A 22,500-nucleotide genomic window follows, 5' to 3' on the forward strand; every position below is an offset into this window, starting at 1 on the left:
TTTTCGTTGATTTATAGAGCGAGTTTCAATCGACTATCGTAAAACCAAAACCAAAGTTATTACTTTGGCCTATTAAAAAGGACGGAGACAATCCGGTAAACCAATCAAAACTTGAAATAATTACAAGTAGCCGACACAAAGCGCGGCAAAATGTGCACACTCCAGCCACGATCGCTTTTGGTTTCACTCCTTATTGATTGAAAAAGTGGCGCGAGAACTTTGAACCAATCACTGAGTGAAGTAATCATAAGCCAAAGCAATTCGCAAATTACTTTCGACACTCAATTGAAAACCGGTCTATGCAGTATTCCAAACGTTGTTATAGCTACTTATAGTTACTGTAAATTATAAATAGAAGTCTTACTCTTTTATCCAAACTAAATAAATAACATCCTTTCCTTTTTTTTTTTTTTAGAACCTTGTGAATAGTTTTGGGCTGTCCACTCAACCAGCCTCACAGCTATTTGGATAGTCCAAACTTCTTGCCCGCTTATGTAGCCTGTAAGTATATCTTTTCTGTGATATTATTTACTCAGCGGCCGGTATTACAGAATCTTATTTAGGTACAAAATACTGTTGTAAATAGGCTAAAGAAGTTCGAGAAAACAAATTAAGTCTCAAGCGTCGCGGAAAACCCTCAAGCCACCTACTACTTCTAAAAAATCTACTGAGAATAGGCCATTTCTGAGTTCATGCCTGACTCCTCTTCAAAGGGAGTCTAAGTGCGAAGTTTTTCTTTTGACAAGTAGTTTTCAGTCATATGTAATGTAAAACTATTTACCATCACAAAAACATTGCACTTAGACTCGATTTGAAGAGGAGGCAGACATGAACTCGACAATGGCCTATTATAATGATGGTGAACATTATTTATTATAAAATAATTAGGATAGTAAACGCACTCTCATTGGTCAATAGCTGTGTTTAGATGACAGTACACGGCTGTGACATCACACGAATTTTGATTGGCTATGTGTTGTCATACGCGCGTCTTGATTGGCTGGCAGGAAAGATGAGCGTGTATCAAGAAAATCTGTTTCAATCAAGAAGTAAAAAAACCCAGCATATCCCTTCATTTGTCGAATTATTTTTAAGAAATATTTGATAAAAGCAATAGAGGACTTTTTTTTCCGTGTTTACATAGCCTGATCTAAACACTCGGTGAGTTGGGATAATCCTCGACAGTTACGCAAGTTAAGACAGCATGAATTAGCATTTTGTTTCAATGATAATAATGAAGGTAGTAATTTCAAGATTCTAATAACTAAAGTTTTGAAGAGCAATCAAGGATAAAAAATGAGCGATACTAGGTATAAGGAGTTTGCAAACATCTGCTTAGAGTGGTTTTCAAATGAGTGTCGTAAAACCAAAACCAAAGTAATTACTTTGGCCAATCAAAAAGGACGGGAGACAATCCAGTAAACCAATCAAAACTCGAAGTAATTACACGTAGCCGACACACTGTGCGGGAAAATGTGCACGCGCGAGCCACAATTGGTTTTGGTTTCACTTCTGATTGGTTGAAAAAGTGGCGCGAGAACTTTGAACCAATCGCTGAGTGAAGTAATTATAAACCAAAGTAATTCGCTAATTACTTTCGACACTCAATTGAAAACCGCTCTATGTGAATTTGATAATGATGCCATGGAGCCGTCGAAACGTCATTCTTTGATGTGGGTCATTGTTAGCCTTTATTAGCAGTATTTCGAAAGGAAAAATCGCTATTTAAACGGTTAATCGTAAAGCCACCACCCATATATTGATTGTGGAGTAGTCCTAGAAAAGCACTTATTCACATTAATGTGAAGATTGTCTTAAGTGATGCACTCGGGAAAATAACTGCTGTTTATGACATTGATGCTACAACTGACGAGGCACCAGTTGGTGCAATGGACGCAGTACTGACACCCATAGATTCCAGAGATGCCCTCTGTGATATTGTTGAGGAAATTGAGGTAGTTGCTGGTATACTAGGTGTCATGGATATTGTGTGAGTAATCAGGGAGGTCGAGGTTGGCAACAGAATCGATGAACTTGCTCCTTTTGTCATGTTACAGACTTGAACCAGCTCGTCGTCTTTTGCAGGGATGTGTTGTATGTAGATGGGCGAGCTCCATGTACGTCTCCACCTTCTTTTGATGCACCGCAGACGGCACTGAAACCTCCTTGCCTTTTTGATGCACACCAAACCCCACCTCTTGCAAACCCTAATTTCTACAAAATCCTTAGACAGCAGTTTCAGTTCTCCAAATTCATTTAACACTGTCACGCAAAGTTTACCATCACAGAAAGATAGGGTCACTGAGGGGGAAGAACTTCGAAACGTACCCAATCTTAAGGCAGTAGCTCGTAAACCACGGCAGGTCAACTCTACTTTAAACTGGCTTACTTTGACCACGGAAGACGATTCAATCTACCAAAAAAAACCACAAATGGATATCAATAAGGTTAAGAGAAGATATGTAAAACAACTGATGATGAAGAGGTGTGCTGGCTGAGAAGGGAGGGGAGGGGGATTCGTGGATTGGCTCATGACTTGGTCAACAACGCTGGGTAGAACATTAAAAACAAAAACAAAAAACGACAACAATAGCAACTCAGTGGGGACAACAAAAATAACGACAAATGTTTTGCCTTCCCTTTCCCAAAACGCAGGGTCGCAAACTCAGAACCTATCTCGTACAGCAATAAAAGACACATTTATTTTTAAATGTAATGGCTTAAGTCAACTTGAAACTAAATATCATTATACATTCTCCACATTCGCGATTTCTTACCTGTAGGTTTAATTTCAGAGGAACAAGTGAATTGTTTTGGAGTGGTAACTTTAATAGGAAGTGAGCACGAGAAGAAAGGTTTCCAAACACCAGCGTTCTGCAGTGCGAGACAAAGGTAACTAATTTCTGTGGATAGAAAAGAAACAAAGATGTTTACAAACATAATCTATTTATGTTGTAGTAGGGTTAGAAAAGCCCCTCATTAGATGCCTGTGAAATTTAATAAGCGTCACGAAGTGTCCCCTTTCTCTTCTACCCAACTTCAACATCACTCGTGTCTCGAAATACAGACACTGAACGTAACAAAGTGTCCCCCAAATGCTGCTCGTCAAGCAAGGATAAACAGTTGCATTTACCATAAGCTAAAAATATAACGCTAAGGCCTTTACCCTTACCTTATTGTTGCGAATAGGTAGCAAAGATTTAGAGTTCAACGCGCACTTCCTGTCATTGGGGTGCAGGAATGGCGCAGTGGTGAGAGCACTGGCCTCCCACCAATGTGACCCGGGTTCGATTCCCAAATCCGGCGTCATATGTGGGTCGAGTTTGAAAGGAAGGAAAGGAAAGGAAAGGAACTTTATCTAAGTGTCTAATCTTCTGGCGCCGTAGAGCATTAATCGGGGACACTGTAAATTGAAATTAACAAGTGACGCAAATCAAATCAAATTTTGGTTTTTGAGAAGAGGAGAAACCTCTCGGTGCAGAGTAGAGAGCCAACAAACTCAACCCCCATATGACGCCGGGTCTTTGGTGGGAGGCGAGTGCTTTTACCACTGCGCCATCCCTGCATCCCTGTTGGTTCTCTGCTCTGCCCCGAGAGGTTTTCTCCGGGTGCTCCGGTATTCCCCTCTCCTTAAAAACCAACATTTGACTTGATTTGCGTTAATTGTCAATTTCAGTTTACAGTGTCCCCAATTAGTGCTCCAGCGCTAGAACGACTAGGCACTTAAATAAAGTTCCTTTCGCAAATACTTTTGTTCTTGGGCCATCGTAGTTTGATCCCCTCATCCGATTTGTTATATATAAATAGCTGTTTTAAATTTCAACGGTTACTTTTGAAAATGTATGTAGAGCACATACGAAACGTCAAGTCATTATCAAAATGAACAAGTTCAATATGTTTATCACTGCTGTTTGTGTCTTATTTTTGATCAAAGTTCCTTTCCTTTCCTTTTATGTCGAAATTGGGCCTGCATCTAATTAGGTACATTTCTGCAAACAAGTGAGTTTAGTTGAACCTCAGTCTCCCTTTCTCTCCTTCCCTCCCCCTCTCTCTCTCCCTCTCTCTCCCTCTCCGCTATCTCCCCATCTCCACCAAAAGGTTGTGATTAACTCCTGCACTCTTAGCTGACAGTGTGTTGGTTCTCTAATCTCTCTGAACAAGTCGTACCAGAAGATTCCTAATGAATTTGAAGGGGCCGTGTCACGAACGTTTACCAAATTCAGTAAGTGGGAACTAGCAACCAAATTAAGGAACGTGCCTACTATTGTCATTGCGCATACCGTCTGGGAATCTCGAGATACTCAGGTTTCCTATCAGTGGCGCTTACTAATTATTTTTGCGCGGTTTAACATCATGCGGAGAAAGCAGAACTTAGCAGTCTTGGGATCCAAAATGAAAACTGGGGGTAGCCATATCTTTTTCAGAGATACTTAAGCTTTAATTAGGAAAAGAACGCCATGCATTCCTTTGTATTTCAAAGCTTTTACAAAGGTTGTTGATTAATTATCTTTTAAAAATGCGTGGTTACCCTCAATTTTCTGGTTGAATTTCAAAAACACTTGTTGAGGTCTGCTTTTCCTTTCATATTCATAAACCTCACAAAAATACCTTTGAATTAGTAGGCATCGTCCTTAAGTGAAAGGTGAAATTAAACTACTTATAATGGTAGAGAAAGGTTTGAATAAAACAGAAAATACTGTAGGAAACAGACAACTTTTTTAAAAAAAGTTGTCTGTTTCCTACAGTATTTATCATACTTGCTACTATTGCGACCTTATAAAAACATTGGAATGGATTGCGATTGGTGGTTTTGAAAACTTTTCAGGCTAACTTTTGTCGAGAAAATGGCTTTTTCGTCTTGGTAACGGTAATTTTTGACTGAATGCGTAAAATTGATACAATGATGTGGTTATTAAATGGTTGTCTGTGAAATAGGGGTAAATATTTCACTTGAAATTTATTATATATTGTGTACAACTTACCTTAAGGCTCGTAGTATACAATAATATAAATTTCTCGTGAGATAGTTACCCGTATTCCATAGAAACTCCAGTAAATAACCAGCAATTATCTGTGAAAAAGCATCTTTTACTTGGTGAAACTTCAAGATACCTGTGCCCTTGAAATTCCCAAAAATCTAATTCATGGATGAACAAAAAACAACAAGGAGAGAAGCTCCAATCTAGACATACTCACTTAGAAATTATTCTGTGAAAAACGAAAAAACTCACCAAGGGTGTACGCTTCTCAGGCAAGTTGAGTTGAAAATCCTTTAATTCGTGCAACGGTACCATGAACACACTTTTTTCTTCAAAGGCGTTGGAGACATTCTGGCCAATGACAAGGTTCAGTTTCACCTCTATGCGTGACATGTTCCCTTCATCAATCGTTACCCATAAATTCGCAATTAGCGAGACGTTTACGTTCAGAATCTTCACTGAATATAGTTCAAACTGGCGATGGAAGAACAAGCACACAGGACCGATTTCCTTGAGAATTTCAGCGACCAAGGATGCGTTAGCATTGTCGTAACTATGAAGGGGTGTTCTCCGAGATCGTCTTGAGGGAATCAATGGCACCTCACTCGTCTCATTTAACAATGGCTGGCTGTCGGCTGTCTCGTTTAGCGTAAAGACAGGGGGAGCTGATTTTGGAAGGATCAATTTCTCGAAAAGACCTCGGAAATCGATTGATTCCAAAGCAGGAAAGTCGAAGGAAGCAGTTTCAATGAGCGAGACGCGGCTCTTGACGGCCATCTTCATCGTGTTCATGTAACCCCCGTTTTCGCCGAGATGAATCTGTTCCGAAAAATAAGCTTTGCCCCCCAGAACCATGCCGTTGCTTTTCTTAATGGACGACTGATCAGAATACGTGAAGTCCATATCAATATCCGATGGCATACCAACCATGTCTGCGCCGCTGAAATGGTTCTTAATGGACACTGCATCCTTGCCCGACGTATTAGCCTCTCGATGCATCATGACGGGGCCAGGCAACAATGGCGAGTCTTCCGGTCTACCGGAGACGGTTACGTTTCTGATACCATCTACGTTTTCATAAAGATTGCGTCTAACAGAAGGTAGGATCAGTTGAAGGATGCCAAAGACTAGACGCAATTGTTCATCATTTGTAGAATTATCACCGTAGATTTCAAATGAATCAATAGCCGTGCTGTGAGAAGAATAAAAACCAAACAGTAAGTGAAATGTTTAGAATAATTTTTTCGTGTGTAACTCAAATGTCAGAGTTGCCGTACACAGCGCTTTGCAGTAGGTTTTTTTAATCAACTTAGCCTATTAGCGTGCGATGTCTCCGATCAAGTCAAATGTGCATGAACTGTCTTAAAAATTAGGGAAGGCACTTCCCCGCCCCTCCTCCATTAAATGTTGGTGGCGGAAAATGACATTATTGGGGGGGGGGGGGGAGGAACGGAGTTAGATGGAAAGATTGGGGGAGGGATGTAAGTGTACCAAACCTATCGTCGCTTATGCTTATTGCAGTTGTTCGTTCTTGGTCATAGGCCTCGGTCTTTAATGTTCTTAAAGAAAAAAAAATAGTGCTGAACAATAATATTTTTTACCTGGAGTTAATTCTAAGTCGAACTAAGTAATAGTCCACTGTCATGTTGGCGTAATCAATATCCCCGCTCTCGGAGAACTGAGACGCATTGAAGCTTACTAGGAACCAGTACTCCTCCGATGACTTGTTTAGAACCCGGATTCCAACAAAGATGACGTAGTTGCCTATAATAAAGAAATGAGTGTTGAGATTATTTTTAATTAAAAAAATTTCAAGAATCTTTGAACAATTTTCTTTGTGGGCAGTTGTTGCGGGTAAGCAAACTTCAATGGAGCGTCGTCTTTTGAGTTTTATTGTCTTTACTAAGTTCAAAAGGAGCAGCTCAGATCCATGGATTTTTTAAATTAATTTACCTTTTATCGCATCAAGCGCAAAGAAGTGTTCTTTAATTAAGAGAGATTTGTATGGTCGAAAAGACAAATGTCGTTGAATCAATCAAATGTAGCCACAGTTCAAGTTGTTTTAATTTTCATAACCTATTGCTCGATGGATTTTGATCGTCTGGGTGAAAGTAGCCGTGACAGACCAGAGCATCACTACGTTCGTTTGAACTTTCAACCCTCTCTTGACTCTGAAGATGACTTCCACTCAGGATGTCGAAATGTCAGTCACTGCCAACAGTCCTTCTCAGGACTACACTCACCCAGACGATCAAATGCCATCGAGGTAAACTCCTGGCTTCAAACCCTTTTCCATAACATGTCGTGTCCCCGCTTTTTGTCAAAATAATTATGATTATTATGATTATCGATCGCAAAAGGCGATGGCTGCCTTGAAGATGGGAACATGCAACATGTATGTCCGCTAAATGATATTACGTAACAGCGGCCCAAAAATTACTTTTCACAGCGCAAAACAAAGCTTCGTGACAAAGAACATGTCTGTCGAGCATACAGAATTAAAGTTTCAAACAACAGAGACAAACTTTGAAAAACCTTTAGCCTGACCACTCTTAAAAAATCCTTATTGCAATCCATGTTAATGTTCTTCAATTTTGCCCATCACGGCCTGGTTTTGTTTTTGATGGTCAAACCTCCCTTCAGTGCCGTTTTAGTAGTTATTTTACAATTCGCTTCACCCAGTCACTGAATTTAGCTAAATTTCGTGACACATTCCATTTAATCAAATTTTAATCTAAAAAGGTATTTCCAAATGGTCTTGATAGTAGCAGACAAATAAAGAATTTTAAGAAAACTACGAAACTTTTGAGTTTATAAAACATGTTTCGACAGAAACTTCTGTCATCCGCAGTTAGTCAATACTAATGGAAGCTGAATTTATAATAAATAGAGGTAGAGGTAATATTTGCAGTTACTGATTTCGTGAAACGTATTTGATCGCGCGCAAGGTTTTCGGGACGGACTAATCAAGATTCCTCGAAATCCCAATATTGAGTGCCCTTTTTGTATAGGACGTTACCAAGGAACTGAACAAACCGGAAACATGCGGAAAATATTGATATTGGTCAATATTTGGGACTAATCTAAACCGCTTAACTTTTTATCAAACGCTTAGTCATTCTAAAATAAACCAAATTTGGTCAAGCTGCCCCTTGAAACTTTTAAGTGTTTGAGGAACCAATGTTATTGTGGTTTGACTTCCGCTCTGCCTTAGACCACAAAGCAGACTTATTCATGTTCAGCATTTCGTGAAGGCAATGGGGGTTTTCTGTATCTGTATCTGTTGAGTGGAGCACCAAGCACTGAGGTCCGTTTGCTCTGACGAGGAACACTCGAATCGTCAACTTGCGAATTATTTACGAATCGGATGTTAACTACGTTGAAACAACCATTTCTGTGTTTCACTTGCCCGCTGACGCAGTGCTTCAGTTTTTTAGAAACTAAACCTCTTTATCCGTTCAACATAAGCCAATTTTGCTTATTCTAAGCCTCCGCACATTTGCTGGAGAAAATAGGACAGACCATTACTCCAGGAACTCCGTGAACTACTCTGACTTTTCGAAGAGGACGTTGGTTTCTTCAACGTCCCACGGATTTTATAAACACTGAAATGCTTTCGGACAGGACCTACGGGTTATAGTTCCTAACCGAGACAACAGGTTGAAAAGGACAGCTCCCTGTTTGGAGCCATCACTGATCCAAAAAGTAAAGCCAACCCTTACGCTTAAGTCATTGTTAGAAATTAGTTACACATGCGTAGATTTAAAGGGTCACTTCGTGGTGGGTATCAAAATTGGGCGTGCACGTCCGATAGTTTGCTGAATTTCTGGACATAAGAGAAATTGTCTGTATCACTGATTTAATGTTGAAACCGATTTCGCCTCTAGGGGTATTTTTCGAGTTATCTTTAAATCAACATTCATAGTTTTTCTCGTCTTTCGATGGAACGTGAAAGAGTGGATCTGTCTGAATTAATTAGGTTGTTTTACCACGGAAAATACTTTTCGTAAAGCTATATGCTTGGTGTAAATTTGGTGTAAATCAAAAGTAACATTTGATGCTCTGCGTCCTACTCGGGTAAAAAAGCACGAAAAAGGAGGCAAAATTCCCGTGGAATAAAATCTGAATAAGAAATTTGCCACTGATTTTACATAATATAAAACTGAATGAAAAGTTTGTATTCCCAACTTACAAGAAATGTATGAAAATCTTAGAAAACGTGGCGTTTTCCGGGATAATTAATTCCTTGTGTACTCGACAACTTTTCAAACCAAACTGTAACCTTAATTAAGCTGAAGTTTCGAAAAGCCTCTATTATGTTATTTCTCAGAGATCTAATTTTAAAGCTGTGCCGAATGATTTTAGTCATGTTAAACTGGTTGTAAATGTTTTCACCATTTAATGTCTATAGTGATTATTTCAAAGTAACTCTATGTGGATGTGATCTAAACAGCAATATCGTTGGCCTAATTAATAAACTGGCGTTAAACAAAAAAATAGGATTAACTGAATTAGGAATCCCGGAGATGGAACCGAAAGGCGTCTTCTTTCGATTTTTAATTCATGTATTAGTTATTCAGTTATTTGTTTTGTCAATTCTCGACAAAATCCTAAAAACAGATTTTTTTTTTTCTTCCAAAGAAGAGTCAATCCGATATATTTGATTAAAAAGAATGGTTTTTTTTTTCAATTGAGATATCTAATACGGAAATTGTCCTTGAGCAGAAAAAACTCCGACATCGAGCAATGATGATGTAACTTCACTGGGCCTCGCATACTTTCCTTTCAGAGTTTTGAGCGGCTACTATAAAATAATGAATTGTGGACTGTAAAGTTTGGAAAGTTAACGCACCCCGACAACTGGTTAATAATTTGCAAAAAACGTATACCTCTTTGTTTAGAGTCACCGTTATCCATCTCAATTTCTTGATCCACTCGATACGTCAGGCTGTCTCCTTCTTCCAAGTTGACGTCCACGAGACGATCACTTTGGGGCGTACTTTCTTTGAGTGTGAAGAACATAGCCAAGGAGACAACCACTCCCAGAAGGAGAGTCACAGTCAAGGCACCTGCAACTCGAAGTCTAGTTTTGCGGGAGCTCTTGGCCAGCTTGGAGTCACTAAACTCCACTTTTGTCTCCGGATCCTTGCTGTCTGCCATCGCGGTATTGGTTCTCTTGACAAGCGCAAGGACGAATTGAGGTACGGTGTTAAGGGAACGTGATTTTTAAGCGGATCCCTGCTCACTGAATCGTACGGTGGTTTGACGCAAATCCGTGTGGGTTTGAAGCGTGACAAGTGTACCTTGTTTCTTAAATGAGTTTAATATTAGCCCGTTCTTATAATTTCATTCGAAACATTCCGATCAAAAATATTTTTAAAGGTATTTGTGGCGGCAAGTGAAAGGAGGACACATATACGGCTTCTCCTCGATAAAAAACAACGTGAAACTGGTGTTTATGAAGGGCAGGGAATAAATAGTGCAGATATGTATTGCGATAATTGCTACGTAAGGCGGGGCTGCACACAAAATGTCAAGGATATCGATTCAACTCTCCTCTTTCAAAATCCTCTACTTGCTGTCCATATTAAGACTGGGTGACAATGGTTGAGCGCGGTTGCGAAATTACAAATGGTCAGATCTAAACTGGTCTCTGACGTACTTTCTAGAAAATTATTTTTTGCAGTGTAAGGCGAAGGGAGACGTCCAGCTTCTTTTAATGTTAAAAAAACTGGATACCGTAAGCATAGGGTTGTTATATTTTTCTGGTTTTACTTTCATAGTAAGTTACTAAAATGTATCAGAATGTCTTTGCACCTGACTGAAATTAACTGTACTTAATTGCACTAAACTGAATATAACGTCAAGCTTAACGTTTGTTAAAGGAAAAAAATCTTAATTGTCGGAACACTTCACAAAAAGAAAGAAATTAAACGTGTTCCTTTTTCGTGAAAGTGGCAAATAGTTTATTCGTTTGTGCAAGGGTTGCTAAGTGAAGGCAAATTTTCGCACCTATATATAGATTCAACTTAAAGCAATATATTCGTGTTGGATAGATAATTAGTCGGACAAAGGAACAAAAATCTTCAACCATGACAACGCTTTATATTTGTACATAAGCAAGGCTTGATGATAATTTCTAATGCAGATAACGACAGTGAGCTCCAGGTAATGCTTACTAATAAGGCACTTTAAAATGAAAAAAAACTCCATAATTTTTAAGATTTCTGTCTTGAGACCACCCGTACAAATAACGCAGTCAAAAATACTAGTGCATTCTCGAAATATAAAATTCTTCCCGAAGGACGCGTTGACGTTGCAGGTACTTTGGAGAGTACATAAGCCCCTTTTTGGGAGGTCATACTGCAGCGATTTGAAATAAACCTCGTATTTTTCCAATAGCTTTTTTCAGCCAAAATCGTCAAACGTACCTGATCTTAAGAAATATTTGCTTCTGTGACCATAAGCTTGCAAAGTTCGCTGATTTACAACTGCCGAACCAAAGTCTTTTGTAGAAAATAAACATGCGGTTATTTTTACAAAGTGCCATCGTGACCATGCAAGCTTGACCGTGACATAGGCTTAATTATAACATTACAAGGAAAGGTTCGTTTATACAAACGTTGGCCGTGTAGCACTTATATTTTAAACAGAGTTAACTGGATAGAGTGTAATGTGAAGTACCGACTGAGATACAAGGTCAGACGGGAGCAGGCCGTGGGATGATTGAAACCTAGCACTTCACATTACACTCTATTCAGTTAACTCTGTTTAAATTATAAGTGCTACACGGCCAACGTTTGTATAAACGTAACCTTTCCTTGTACTTGTACATGTTCATTGCCGTGACTTTAAGATCTTCAGTTCCCACGGCCTGCTCCCGTCTGACCTTGTAGCTCAGTCGGTAGAGCGGCGGAGATCTAACCCGAAGGTCGTGGGTTCAATTCCCACCCTGGTCAGAGTTTTTCTCTGGCCTTGTGTGGGCCCATTTCCATCAGTAGGGCTAACGCTCACATGGTTCATATGGGATTGAAACCTAGCACTTCACATTACACTCTATTTAATTATAACAGCCGAGCTTACACCACCCTGGCTTAACATGCACGTTTTAACAGGATAATTTTTTCCTTGGGAAATTAGCTAGGGTTTTCAATGAGCTCATTTTCTAAGATAACACTTTCCAGAGGAATTTAAGGTAGTAACTTTTACAGCTGAGTGATTTTTGTTGGAGTAAACACGGATGATATAGACGTATCTGCGGTTTGCTTCCTCTTTCTTTTCTTGTCTTGAAGCTTTTATACGCCGCTTACAAATTGTATGGATAATCAACTATACTACTAGCTGATCGATGAAAGCGCTTGAACTCTGTCCTTCTTTCTGGTAACTTTAGCCGGGAATTGAGGAAGAAGAAATGACCCCTCAATGTGCATTTCTGCAGTGTTATAGAGATCGTGAGTTCGAATCCTGCTTTGTCGGTTGTTGCCAAGCAACTCAGTAACAAGTCAATTAGCGTTTTGCTCTCGGTCGCTTAACCATAAAAACCTGGGTACATTTTTCCGAGGAAAAATCCATTGCTCGTAAAATTGCAATTTCACCTTCGCAAGTCTATCCGATAAACCTTAAAAAACCTTCGTATAACCACGACAATCGACATTAACTGTTTGTGTGGTCTTAACTGTGATATTCATCACGTGTTTTAAATTAACTCCAAAAGCGTTATTTTAGACGATGATTTGGTAGTGGAGTAAAGCTGGCAAGCTTTACAAGACTCAGTTAAATTCTACTAATTCTTAGTATTTATGGATGCAAGATGCAGCCACAAGTATTAATTGTGACAATTACAACCAAGTATGAAGTAATTTTTTTCGTTGTAGAATTTCCGAAATGTTGAACGTGACAGAGAAGACCTTCTTTGCTTCTTCGATGAGGGAATCAAAATTGTCTTGTAATCCGCCGACTACCATATATGCACTCTAACAACTTCGTCAGGACCTTTTTTCCTTAATTACATGCACCTTAATTAATAGGTACAAATAAGTTGTCAGAGAGAAATATAGAGAAAGGTTTAAGCCTACGGAGAATTACCCCGAAAATGGGTAAAAATGGTCGAATTCTCTACAAAATTGCTCTATTGGGGCCATACGTCTTATATGAATCGTCAGTACATATATATTGTAGCTGATGAAGTTCGGTTGTATATATTGTAGCTGATGAAGTTCGGTTGAGCCGAACGAAACACCACTTTTTAAAAACCTTTTTGATTGAGCAATGAGTCCTGGAAATTATTTTACTAGTTTTTTGAGTATTTACATATATATTGTTTGTGATGTTGCACATTCTCCAACCACTTTTCGCGTGAAACCCGTAGCAAAAATGTAATCCGTTGCAATGCGTAGTTTTACGTATTTTGATTTATCTTTCTTATGTGAACGGAAGTGTTAATAGAAACTGCGCAAAGGGAGTTAACAGCGGAAGGTGTTGGTTGAATCTGTCACGTACAAAATGGCATTAGGAACCGTGATTGGTTGAGTGCAACTAGCTTACCCGAGAGAAACCCTCTTATATTGTGACGGAATTGAAAATCACAGAATGTGATCTCGATGGCTAATGTACTTCTCTAGAAAAAAAAAACACAATGCAAACGAACGGAGTCCCTGCGTGCTAACGATTGTGGGCCGGTATAGTTCAGTCTTTCATTGACGGAGTAGGTCGGATATTTTTAATTAGATTTCGAGAACAATTGAGATGACTCGCTCTGTTGCAATCAGTTTTCATTCTGTTTATGTAGTAAAGTAATTCTTGCATGGAAATACTTTACGGACAAATGTTACGTTTGTTATTTCAAATTAAACTGAATGTGAAAAGTGCCAGCACACTCAAATCAATGTTGTTGACGACCAGAGACAAGTTTACAAACTTCTGTCGCAACAGCTAATTTTTGTTCTGTCGCGTCAGACACCAACGTTATGCCAGGGAAATTTGAAGTTAGGCACAAGTGATTTCGCGGCCTTTTGCGTTGATTTTGTAGCTACAGTCATGTGACTAACAAGAGTCAAATGATTGAACTTAAAGTGCTACTACGACCAAAAAAAATAAAATAGTTGAACTATTTTATTTTTCTTTGGACTTTGGACTGGTTTTCACTAGTGACGCAAGCATAAGTAGGTATATAATACTAGTGGAAACGAACGTCGACATGCTAAGCACCAAAATTAACCACGGCATCCGCCATTTTATTCAGATGCTCAGACAAGGGGAATCTGGAAGGAGTTCTTTAATTAGCCAGACGTAGCAAATTTCCTTGTGCTTAGCTGCCTTTCGTTTTCACACGACGCAAGCGAACGCAAGCATAAGCGCAGCAAGCACAAGGAAAAGGAAAGTTTTTGATCCTTATGTTTGTGCTTGCGCTGTGCTAATACTTGCGTCAACCCCGTTTTCATGGTGAAATAAGCGCTCTCATGCTTGTGCTTGTACTTGCGTCGCTAGTGAAAACCAGGCTTATGTTAATCAAACACTAAGTGACCAATTGCAAAGCCTTGATTTAAAAAAGATACATGTTTATTTTCACTGGAATTTTTCCTATTTAATGGTCCGCCATTACTAACTTTAAAATCTTGAGAGAGCTGGATGGAGGAGAAAATGGCGTCAAAGACTTACTAGTTTAAGACTGCAATGAGTGCCTACGTTGTAGAATTAAAAGGCAGCACGAGAGTTTCGGGCTCTCAAACTTTAAAACTCGTGTTTTGCATATACAACGAGCTGCGCTCACGTGCTGAAATTTTAAGCTAGAGAGTAAATGACGTCACTTTTTCCTTGACTTTGCAGTTGTTTCGAGAGAAAAATGAATCGTCGGATGGTCATTTCTGGTCGATCGCTATTTTGTAGAGTACAGCAAAAATGCAGCTAAAAAGCTTGCCGCACGTGCAGAGCACGATTACGTTTTACTCTTTATCCAATAATATAAGGAAGCTTAAACACAAAACATTTTTGAGCCACGGGCAGAAACTGAAAGTGAACTTATTATATATATGACTAGCTCCGTGAGCGGGCAAGATGAACCAAATTCCGTGCTGTGATTGGCTATCCGAGCGGGCAAGATGGAGCTGTCTTGCCCGCTCGGGATTTCTCGCTTGGTCCCGCAAGACCAAAGATCATTTTTTGGTTTTTTATCCCATGTAATAAATCCTTTATTGACCATGCTTGTTCGGTCAAGATGGCCGGATATTGGCGTGGTAATTTTTTTCTTTGCGTGTTTATACACGTCGAGGAAACAAACACGCAAAAAAGAACTTGGCCAATATCCAGCCATCTTGACCGAACAAGCTTGGTCAATAACCCATATGATCGCGTAGTAGCCAAAACGCGGGGCCGGGGCCGGGGCCGGGGCCGGGGCCGGGGTGCCTTTTTTTTTCTTCCAAATTTTTTTGTTTCAATTGTTGTCGTTATTCTCGTGTACTGTTATTTTCGAATGACCGGCATCTGTGCTTCATTTATGGTGGAAATTAGTCAAAAAATTAAGGAACATACGGAAGCTACGAAAGGGATGTCTTTGTTTGTTTTTCGAAATTATGAGAATTTCCGACTGAAATTGGAGTTGAGGAATATACGTTAATTCCTAGAGACACTGAAAAGACTCGCTGAGCTCCACATTTTAAAACCACATTTAGCTGTTGAGGAGGAGTGTAACGGTCTATACCGTCGAGATTGAAATTTAGAGAGTAAGTTATTTTCGTCCAAGTATTTGTACACGTGATTGAAAATCGATTTTTCAAAAGAGTTTAGCAATGACTGAAAGACGTAATATGGGCCTGTAAATAGCTGGGTCTACCTTTGAGTCTGCCGTGAAGATTGGAGTGACCGTATCGCTTTTCCAGTCACTGGGAAGAATTATACCAGTAGAAATGACAGAGTTAAAAACGTGCGTCATGGAGGCACGGAAAAGAAGCCTTGAGAATACGGGCTGATAAACCATTACGGCAATCAGCTTTGTTTGTAGATAAATTGGCTACAAGTTTAGTTACCTCATCTACCGCTAATATCAGTTTCTCCTCAAAGTTCGTATGAGAAGGTTTAATAAAATCTCGAAAACTGACTCGAGGGGGATTAATCTTTGAGGCTAGGGTTGGACCAATTTCCGTAAAATAACTATTAAAAGCATAACAGACCTCGTAGGGATCACCGATGTCTTTGTCATTGGAGTTACGGGATCTAGGATTCATAGCTCAGTTGGTTAGAGCATCGCACCGGTATCACGAGGTCACGGGTTCAAACCCCCTGGAAGTCCTGAATTTTTCAGGCTTCTCTAGGCAATTGCAAAAATTGCGTTCATAGCTTCACTAGAAAACAAGGTGTCCTTCTTAGGTAGTTATTCTGATGTACTGTAGGTAACGCAGAGTAGGAATTCATTCATTCAAAAATTATGTAATTTTTTATTACTTTAATTGACCGAATGCATAAATGGCGGCCAAAAATGTATTCTTTTGTTTATGTGCTAATGAGACTCACTAGCCTCGCTCTCAAGCAAACTTTTTTTTGTGTTTTGTCCTCCCAAACGAGGCTAGTGAGGCTAATTAGCACATAAACAAAAGAATATTTTTTGGCCGCCATTTATGCATTCGGTCTATACACGTTTGCAACTTATCTATATTACTATATTAGTGTTTCACATTTTGCGCCATTGGAAACCTGTGTAAACTTAAAAAGAAAGGAAAAAAACCTTTCATTTCGCTTAATTTGTATGCCAAAAAAACGAATAATATAAATTTTACTGAATGAGAGCATTGGTCTTACAGGGGCACTCAATGACTTCTCATTTCGGAAAAATAGCTCCTTTTTTTTAAGTATCAAGTTTCTTGGAATTATTGTATTGCAAGAAATTGACCACCAGGAATCGACACTTGGGAAACTAACATCACCAGTTCCCTTGGCGACGAAGCCCTTTGGGGCATCGACACTTGGGAGAGTTCCTGTAGTAACAAGTCCTTTGCGGGTATCAACACTTGGATCTAAAATAACACTAGTTATGATAATAATTGGGATGAGGGTCTCTTGTGCTTGGACACTTAGGGTACACACTTGTTCCCTTTGGCAACAAGGCCTGATGAGTAATCAGCACTTGGGACATGTGAATCACTAGTTCCCTTGGCACCAAGTTCCTTTAGGGGATACCGTCTCGGAAAAAAACCTACATTGCTACTTCCGTTGGCCACAAGGTCATTCTGGCCATCAAGACTTATTTTATTACTCCTAACAATATTGCAAATGACCATTTTCAGTTAATACCCACTTTTCAACTAAAGCTTTTAAAAATACATAATATCATTTGGGGTACGATACTTCCCTTACGTTTTTTAATTGCAGATTTCATTCAGTCAAAAGAATTATCTGCTACAATGACTGGTGAGTGCATATTATTATTATTATTATTATTATTATTATTATTATTATTATTAGTAGTAGTAGTAGTAGTAGTAGTAGTAGTATTATTATTATTATTATTATTATTATTATTATTATTATTAATTATTGATCTCTGGAATAATATGTTGAAGTCTCACGTATACATCAAAAGAACACGATTCCACCTGCCTTCAGTGGATCACAAACATTTCTTCGAATTGTGTCATGTTTGTTTTAACTTTTGACTAATTCCTATTTTGTTGGGCATAGATGATCCCACTATGAAGAGCACATCTGGCAGGAATCAGGACAGGAAAGGAGAAAAAGTGCTAAAATTGAAAAGAGAAAGGACAAAAGAGCAACAGCAGAAAGAAAGAGGGCCAAGAAAGAGAAATCAGCAAAAAATAGTTGATGGATACAACTAATTGGTAAAATAAAATACATCATCTTGAAGTGCACAGTCTTCCTGTTTCAAAAAAAAAAGTAATAAATATTGTTGGTTTAAGTTGGTCACACTAGATTGTAAGAAAAGTAATTAAACTTGTAGTGCAAAGTCTTCTATTTGAAATAAAAAGCTCATATTATAGGCAAACATTCTTTCAGTGTATTACTATTAAATGTAATGTTTGAAAACTAAGCACTCACATACATTATCAGTGATGGCATAAATTTGGATACGTGCATGACGGGAAATATCAACAAATAATTTTCCAAAAAAAGGGTTCTGCAAAAGGATGATAATGGGGTTGGACAATCTGAGAGCCATGCGAGGCATGCGAATTTCGCATTTAAGCCTAAGCAACAATTTTAAGTAGCGCTGATAAACAGTTATTAAGTCTAAGCACCCATTTTAAAACGTTTAGCTTTCAAGAACTGTGTGACTTGCAGTCATGGCTCGCAGTCATGGCTTGCGTGACTCGCATGGCTCGCTGGCTTGCATTTTGTCCCAACTCAATGATAAGTACAAATGATCATAATATTTTTGGGTCAACATAAGCAATATGTATTATCTACAACTTTCATCATGGAATGGTTTCAGTAGACGTCGGATTCGTTTTTGTTAAACACTAAATAACATATACCTGTAGATAATACGTCTGGACTTCTGCACGTGTACTGGGCAAAATTTTAACCTCCAACCCTATTGCGCACGAACAGGGTAAAAAACTCCTACTCGTACTTGTTCTAAGAATATAACATATGCAAAATTATGCACATTACAAGTTTCTCTTGTATACTTAGGCCCTGTTTATGTGGTCTCGGGTACCCAACACAACCCTCCTTCCCAAGATCACTTTATCGAGCGTTTATATAAGAATTGCGTGAACGAGACGAAGTTGACCCTACTTGATTATGCATACATTTCACGAATCATCTTTAAAAAAATAAGCATCATCATTTGTCCTTCTTTCATTGTAGTTCGTCTTTTATTAAGTATAGTTGCGTTTTCACATTCAGAAGATGGACTGATAATCTTAACTGAGCAGTGATGTGTAGTTTAACTAAAATGTATGTTTTTAAATCAAAAGTTTCCGTTCGGTGAGAATTTTGGCGGGAAAAACCTTTTCTTTCGAAAGTGAATGCTAGCAACATGTATAAGGTCTCAAGCTGTTGCTTCTGTGATTTTTATTATATGCATGCGCATTTAAGATTTTGCTGTCTTGTCTCGGGTAGTAGAGCCAACCTGTTTACATGCGAAAAAGTTGTATCGCCTGTCAGGGTTATTCGGACCTGCCGAGGCGAGACAACGAACTCGCCCACCCGAGTTGTCTCGCCCTCCTGTAAACGGTTGATAGATTTTTTAAACAAATGAGAGAAAAAATATCTCGCCCAGGGTAACTCGGGGGGGGGGGGGGGGGGTTGTCTTGGGTATCCGAGACCATATAAACAGGGCCTAAATGTGTGCAATATTTAGAATGAGAGATGGATATAATTAATATTGTTGTCACAAGATCTGAATGTTTACAATAAAAACTTTAAAAATGAAATTTAATACTTATCCATTACTGCCAGAATCTGCTTAATGTGGGGTTTGGTTAAATATTCACAATGAAATTGTTAACATGTTTAAAAAAAAACCCTCTTACTTTTAAAGTCAAAGAGTTCTTTTTTATTCACATCTAAAGGCTATCGCCGTCTTGCGAATTTTACAAATTCTCTGGAAAAAAAATCTACTTGGTGTAGGCACTCATATAGTGGTCCCAAGAAGCGTACTTAACTATGCTTAATTATCCCTAGCCGTACCTATTGTAGGCATCCCTAAGCGTACTTAAGCATCCTTCTTCATCCCTAGCCGTACTTAAGCATCCTTAATCATCCCTAGCCGTACCTAAGCATCCCTAGCTGTACTTAAGAATCCCTAAGCCTACTTAAGCATCCTTCATCCCTAGCCTTACTTAAGGATCCTTAATCATCCCTAGCCGTTCCTAAGCATCACTAGCTGTACTTAAGCATCCCTAAGCGTACTTAAGCATCCTTCTTCATCCCTAGCCTTACTTAAGGATCCTTAATCATCCTTAGCCGTACCTAAGCATCCCTAACCGTACTTACGCATCCCTAAGCGTACTTAAGCATCCTTCTTCATCCCTAGCCGTACTTAAGCATCCTTAAGCATCCCTAGCTGTACTTCAGCATCTCTAAGCGTATTTAAGCATCCTTCTTCATCCCTAGCCGTACTTAAGGATCTTTAATCATCCCTACCCGTACCTAAGCATCCCTAAGCTTACTTGAGTATCCTTCTTCATCCCTAGCCGTACTTAAGCATCCTTAATCATCCCTAGCCGTACTTAAGCATCCCTAACCGTACTTAAGCATACTTAATCATCCCTAGCCATACTTAAGCATTCTTCTTCATCCCTAGCCGTACTTAAGAAGTGTTAATCATCCCTAGCCGTACCTAAACACCTCTAAGGGTACTTAAGCATCCTTCTTCATCCCTAGCCGTACGTAAGCATCCTTAATCATCCCTAGCCGCACCTAAGCATCCCTAACCGTACTTAAACATCTTTAATCATCCCTACCCGTACCTAAGCATCCCAAACCGTACTTAAGTATCCTTAATCATCCCTAGCCGTACTTAAGCATCCCTAAGCGTACTTAAGCATCCTTCGTCATCCCTAGGGATACTTAAGCATCCTTAATCATCCGTAGCCGTACTTAAGCATCCTTAATCATCCCTAGCCGTCCCTAAGCATCCCTAACCTTACTTAAGCATCCTTAATCATCCCTAGCCGTACTTAAGCACCCTTAATCATCCCTAACCATACTTAAGCATCCTTAATTACCCCTAGCGGTATTTAAGCATCCTTAATGATCCCTAGCCGCACCTAAGCATCCCTAACCGTGCTTAAACATCCTTAATTAATCATCCCTAGCCGTGCTTTGTCTTCATCCCTAGCAGTACTTAAGCATCCTTAGTCGTCCCTCGTCATCCCTAGTCGTACTTAATCATCCTTAATCGTCCGTAGCCGTACTTAATCATATTTAATCACCCCTAGCCGTACCTATGCATGCCTAGCCATAATCGTCCCAAGAAGTACTTTTAAGTAAAAGCATCCCTCATCGTCCATAGACGTACCTAAGCATCCATTGTCATCCCTAGGCATACTTAAATATCCTTAATTATCCTCAGCCGTACCTAAGCATCCCTCAGCGTACTTAAGCATCCTTATTCATCCCTAGCCGTACTTAACTATCCTGAATCATCCCTACGCATACTTAAGCATACCTCATAAAACCCTAGAAGTACCTAAGCGTCCATTGTCATCCTTAGGCATACTTAAACATCCTTAATCATCCCTGGGCGTACTTAACAATTCTTAATCATCACTAGCCGTATTATTAAATTCTCAACCTCGGATAATGCATTTCGCGTGCTCTGATTGGTTCACTCAATCTCGGTTATCAGCTCATATACCTTAATTTGACCTTATATGGTAAATGATTGCGCTAAGCGTTGCTAAACTAAATTTTTTTTCGCCGGAAAGCGAAATTTTTCTGTGAATAAAGCCAAAAAAGAAAAGAAACTTTTTTGTGGAAAGTCTGGATCAATTTCGACGTTAAGAAGTACGCGAAAAGGCAAGAAATGTTTTTGTGATGAGCCTACGTCTGTCTGACCACCAGGTATTACACAACGTCGCATCTTCATCAAGTTTTCTCCATTTCGCTCAGACTTTCTCTCTTTTTTCGCTCGTCTTTCGTACTTCCAAATATTTGGAGTTTAAGGAATTTAATAAAACAATTATTCCATTCGCGCTTGTTGGATATGAGACTGGTTATAGCCAACTCGGCGCTACGCGCCTCGTTGGCTATTTACCATCTCATATCCAACGCGCGCTCATGGAATAATTGTTAATTATCACTGCTACTAAATTTGCAAATGGAAACAACCTTCGCATAACTGAAGATCGCCGATTCATCGTCTGAATATAATTCAGCAATGATCGACTTTTCTATTTGGGATATATTCCATCCTTTATGTAATAAAAATTCTCCATAAGTGTGCTATTCTTAGCACCACATAATTGTAATAGTACGGCAAACATGCTGCGCCATCATATTTATTGCATTATAGAAACCTAGACACTTTGGATTCTAAAATGAGCAACTTATTCACTTATAATTATAGTGGCATTTTTAACACTTAGATGAAAGAAGTGAAACAAACGCGTGCAAGCTGCAATCCAGCTTCTGTGCTTGTGGTAGAAAGTCAGCTGGGATGGGGTCAAACCAAGAGAAAATGAGGGGACAGAGAAGGAGGCTCCCGTTCCAGCCCTTGGGATATGTCATGTCCACGAAAGTTATTTTTAGACGAGCGGAAGTCTTCCGAGACGTCCGCATGCAGGCCAACCTCGGTCCGATGTTTGAAAGAAAATATATATTCATCAGCCTTCCACGTGCGCCATCATTTTCTCTTTTCACTAAGAACCTGAGAGCGAAGCAAGACTGCGTGCGGACGTCTCGGAAGACAGACTTCCCCTAGAATAAAGACCTCCGCTCGTCTAAAAATAAACTTTCGTGGACATAACATATCCCGGCCAACGCCTTGAGCCTCCCTCTCTGTCCCTCATTTTTTCTTGGTCAAACTGCTCGATTGCCGAAACCTCAAAGTGCTCTTGTGTGC

The 22,500-nt window shown here is 39.3% G+C and overlaps 1 protein-coding gene and 1 long non-coding RNA gene across 2 annotated transcripts in view; one reads left to right on the forward strand and one right to left on the reverse strand.

Moving 5' to 3' along the window:
- Positions 1-10,182, reverse strand: part of LOC137976227 (uncharacterized skeletal organic matrix protein 1-like) — a 10,510-nt gene extending 328 nt beyond the window's left edge. Inside the window, exons 1-5 of the mRNA XM_068823519.1 lie at positions 9,869-10,182; positions 6,581-6,743; positions 5,232-6,171; positions 2,778-2,903; positions 1-2,413 (exon numbers count right to left, since the gene is read on the reverse strand). The exon at positions 1-2,413 is cut by the window's left edge and continues 328 nt beyond it. Coding sequence (XP_068679620.1) covers positions 1,847-2,413; positions 2,778-2,903; positions 5,232-6,171; positions 6,581-6,743; positions 9,869-10,139 — 2,067 coding nt within the window. The 5' untranslated portion in view covers positions 10,140-10,182 and the 3' untranslated portion in view covers positions 1-1,846. The remainder of the gene's footprint in view (positions 2,414-2,777; positions 2,904-5,231; positions 6,172-6,580; positions 6,744-9,868) is intronic.
- An 874-nt stretch (positions 10,183-11,056) lies between these two features.
- On the forward strand, positions 11,057-17,946 carry LOC137976228 (uncharacterized). Its single transcript, XR_011117723.1, has 3 exons — positions 11,057-11,147; positions 17,340-17,378; positions 17,649-17,946. It is a non-coding gene; the product is annotated as an uncharacterized lncRNA (long non-coding RNA).
- Positions 17,947-22,500: the final 4,554 nt, after the last annotated feature.

Source organism: Montipora foliosa, chromosome 11, assembly GCF_036669935.1.
Source record: "Montipora foliosa isolate CH-2021 chromosome 11, ASM3666993v2, whole genome shotgun sequence".
Classification (NCBI taxonomy): domain Eukaryota; kingdom Metazoa; phylum Cnidaria; class Anthozoa; order Scleractinia; family Acroporidae; genus Montipora; species Montipora foliosa.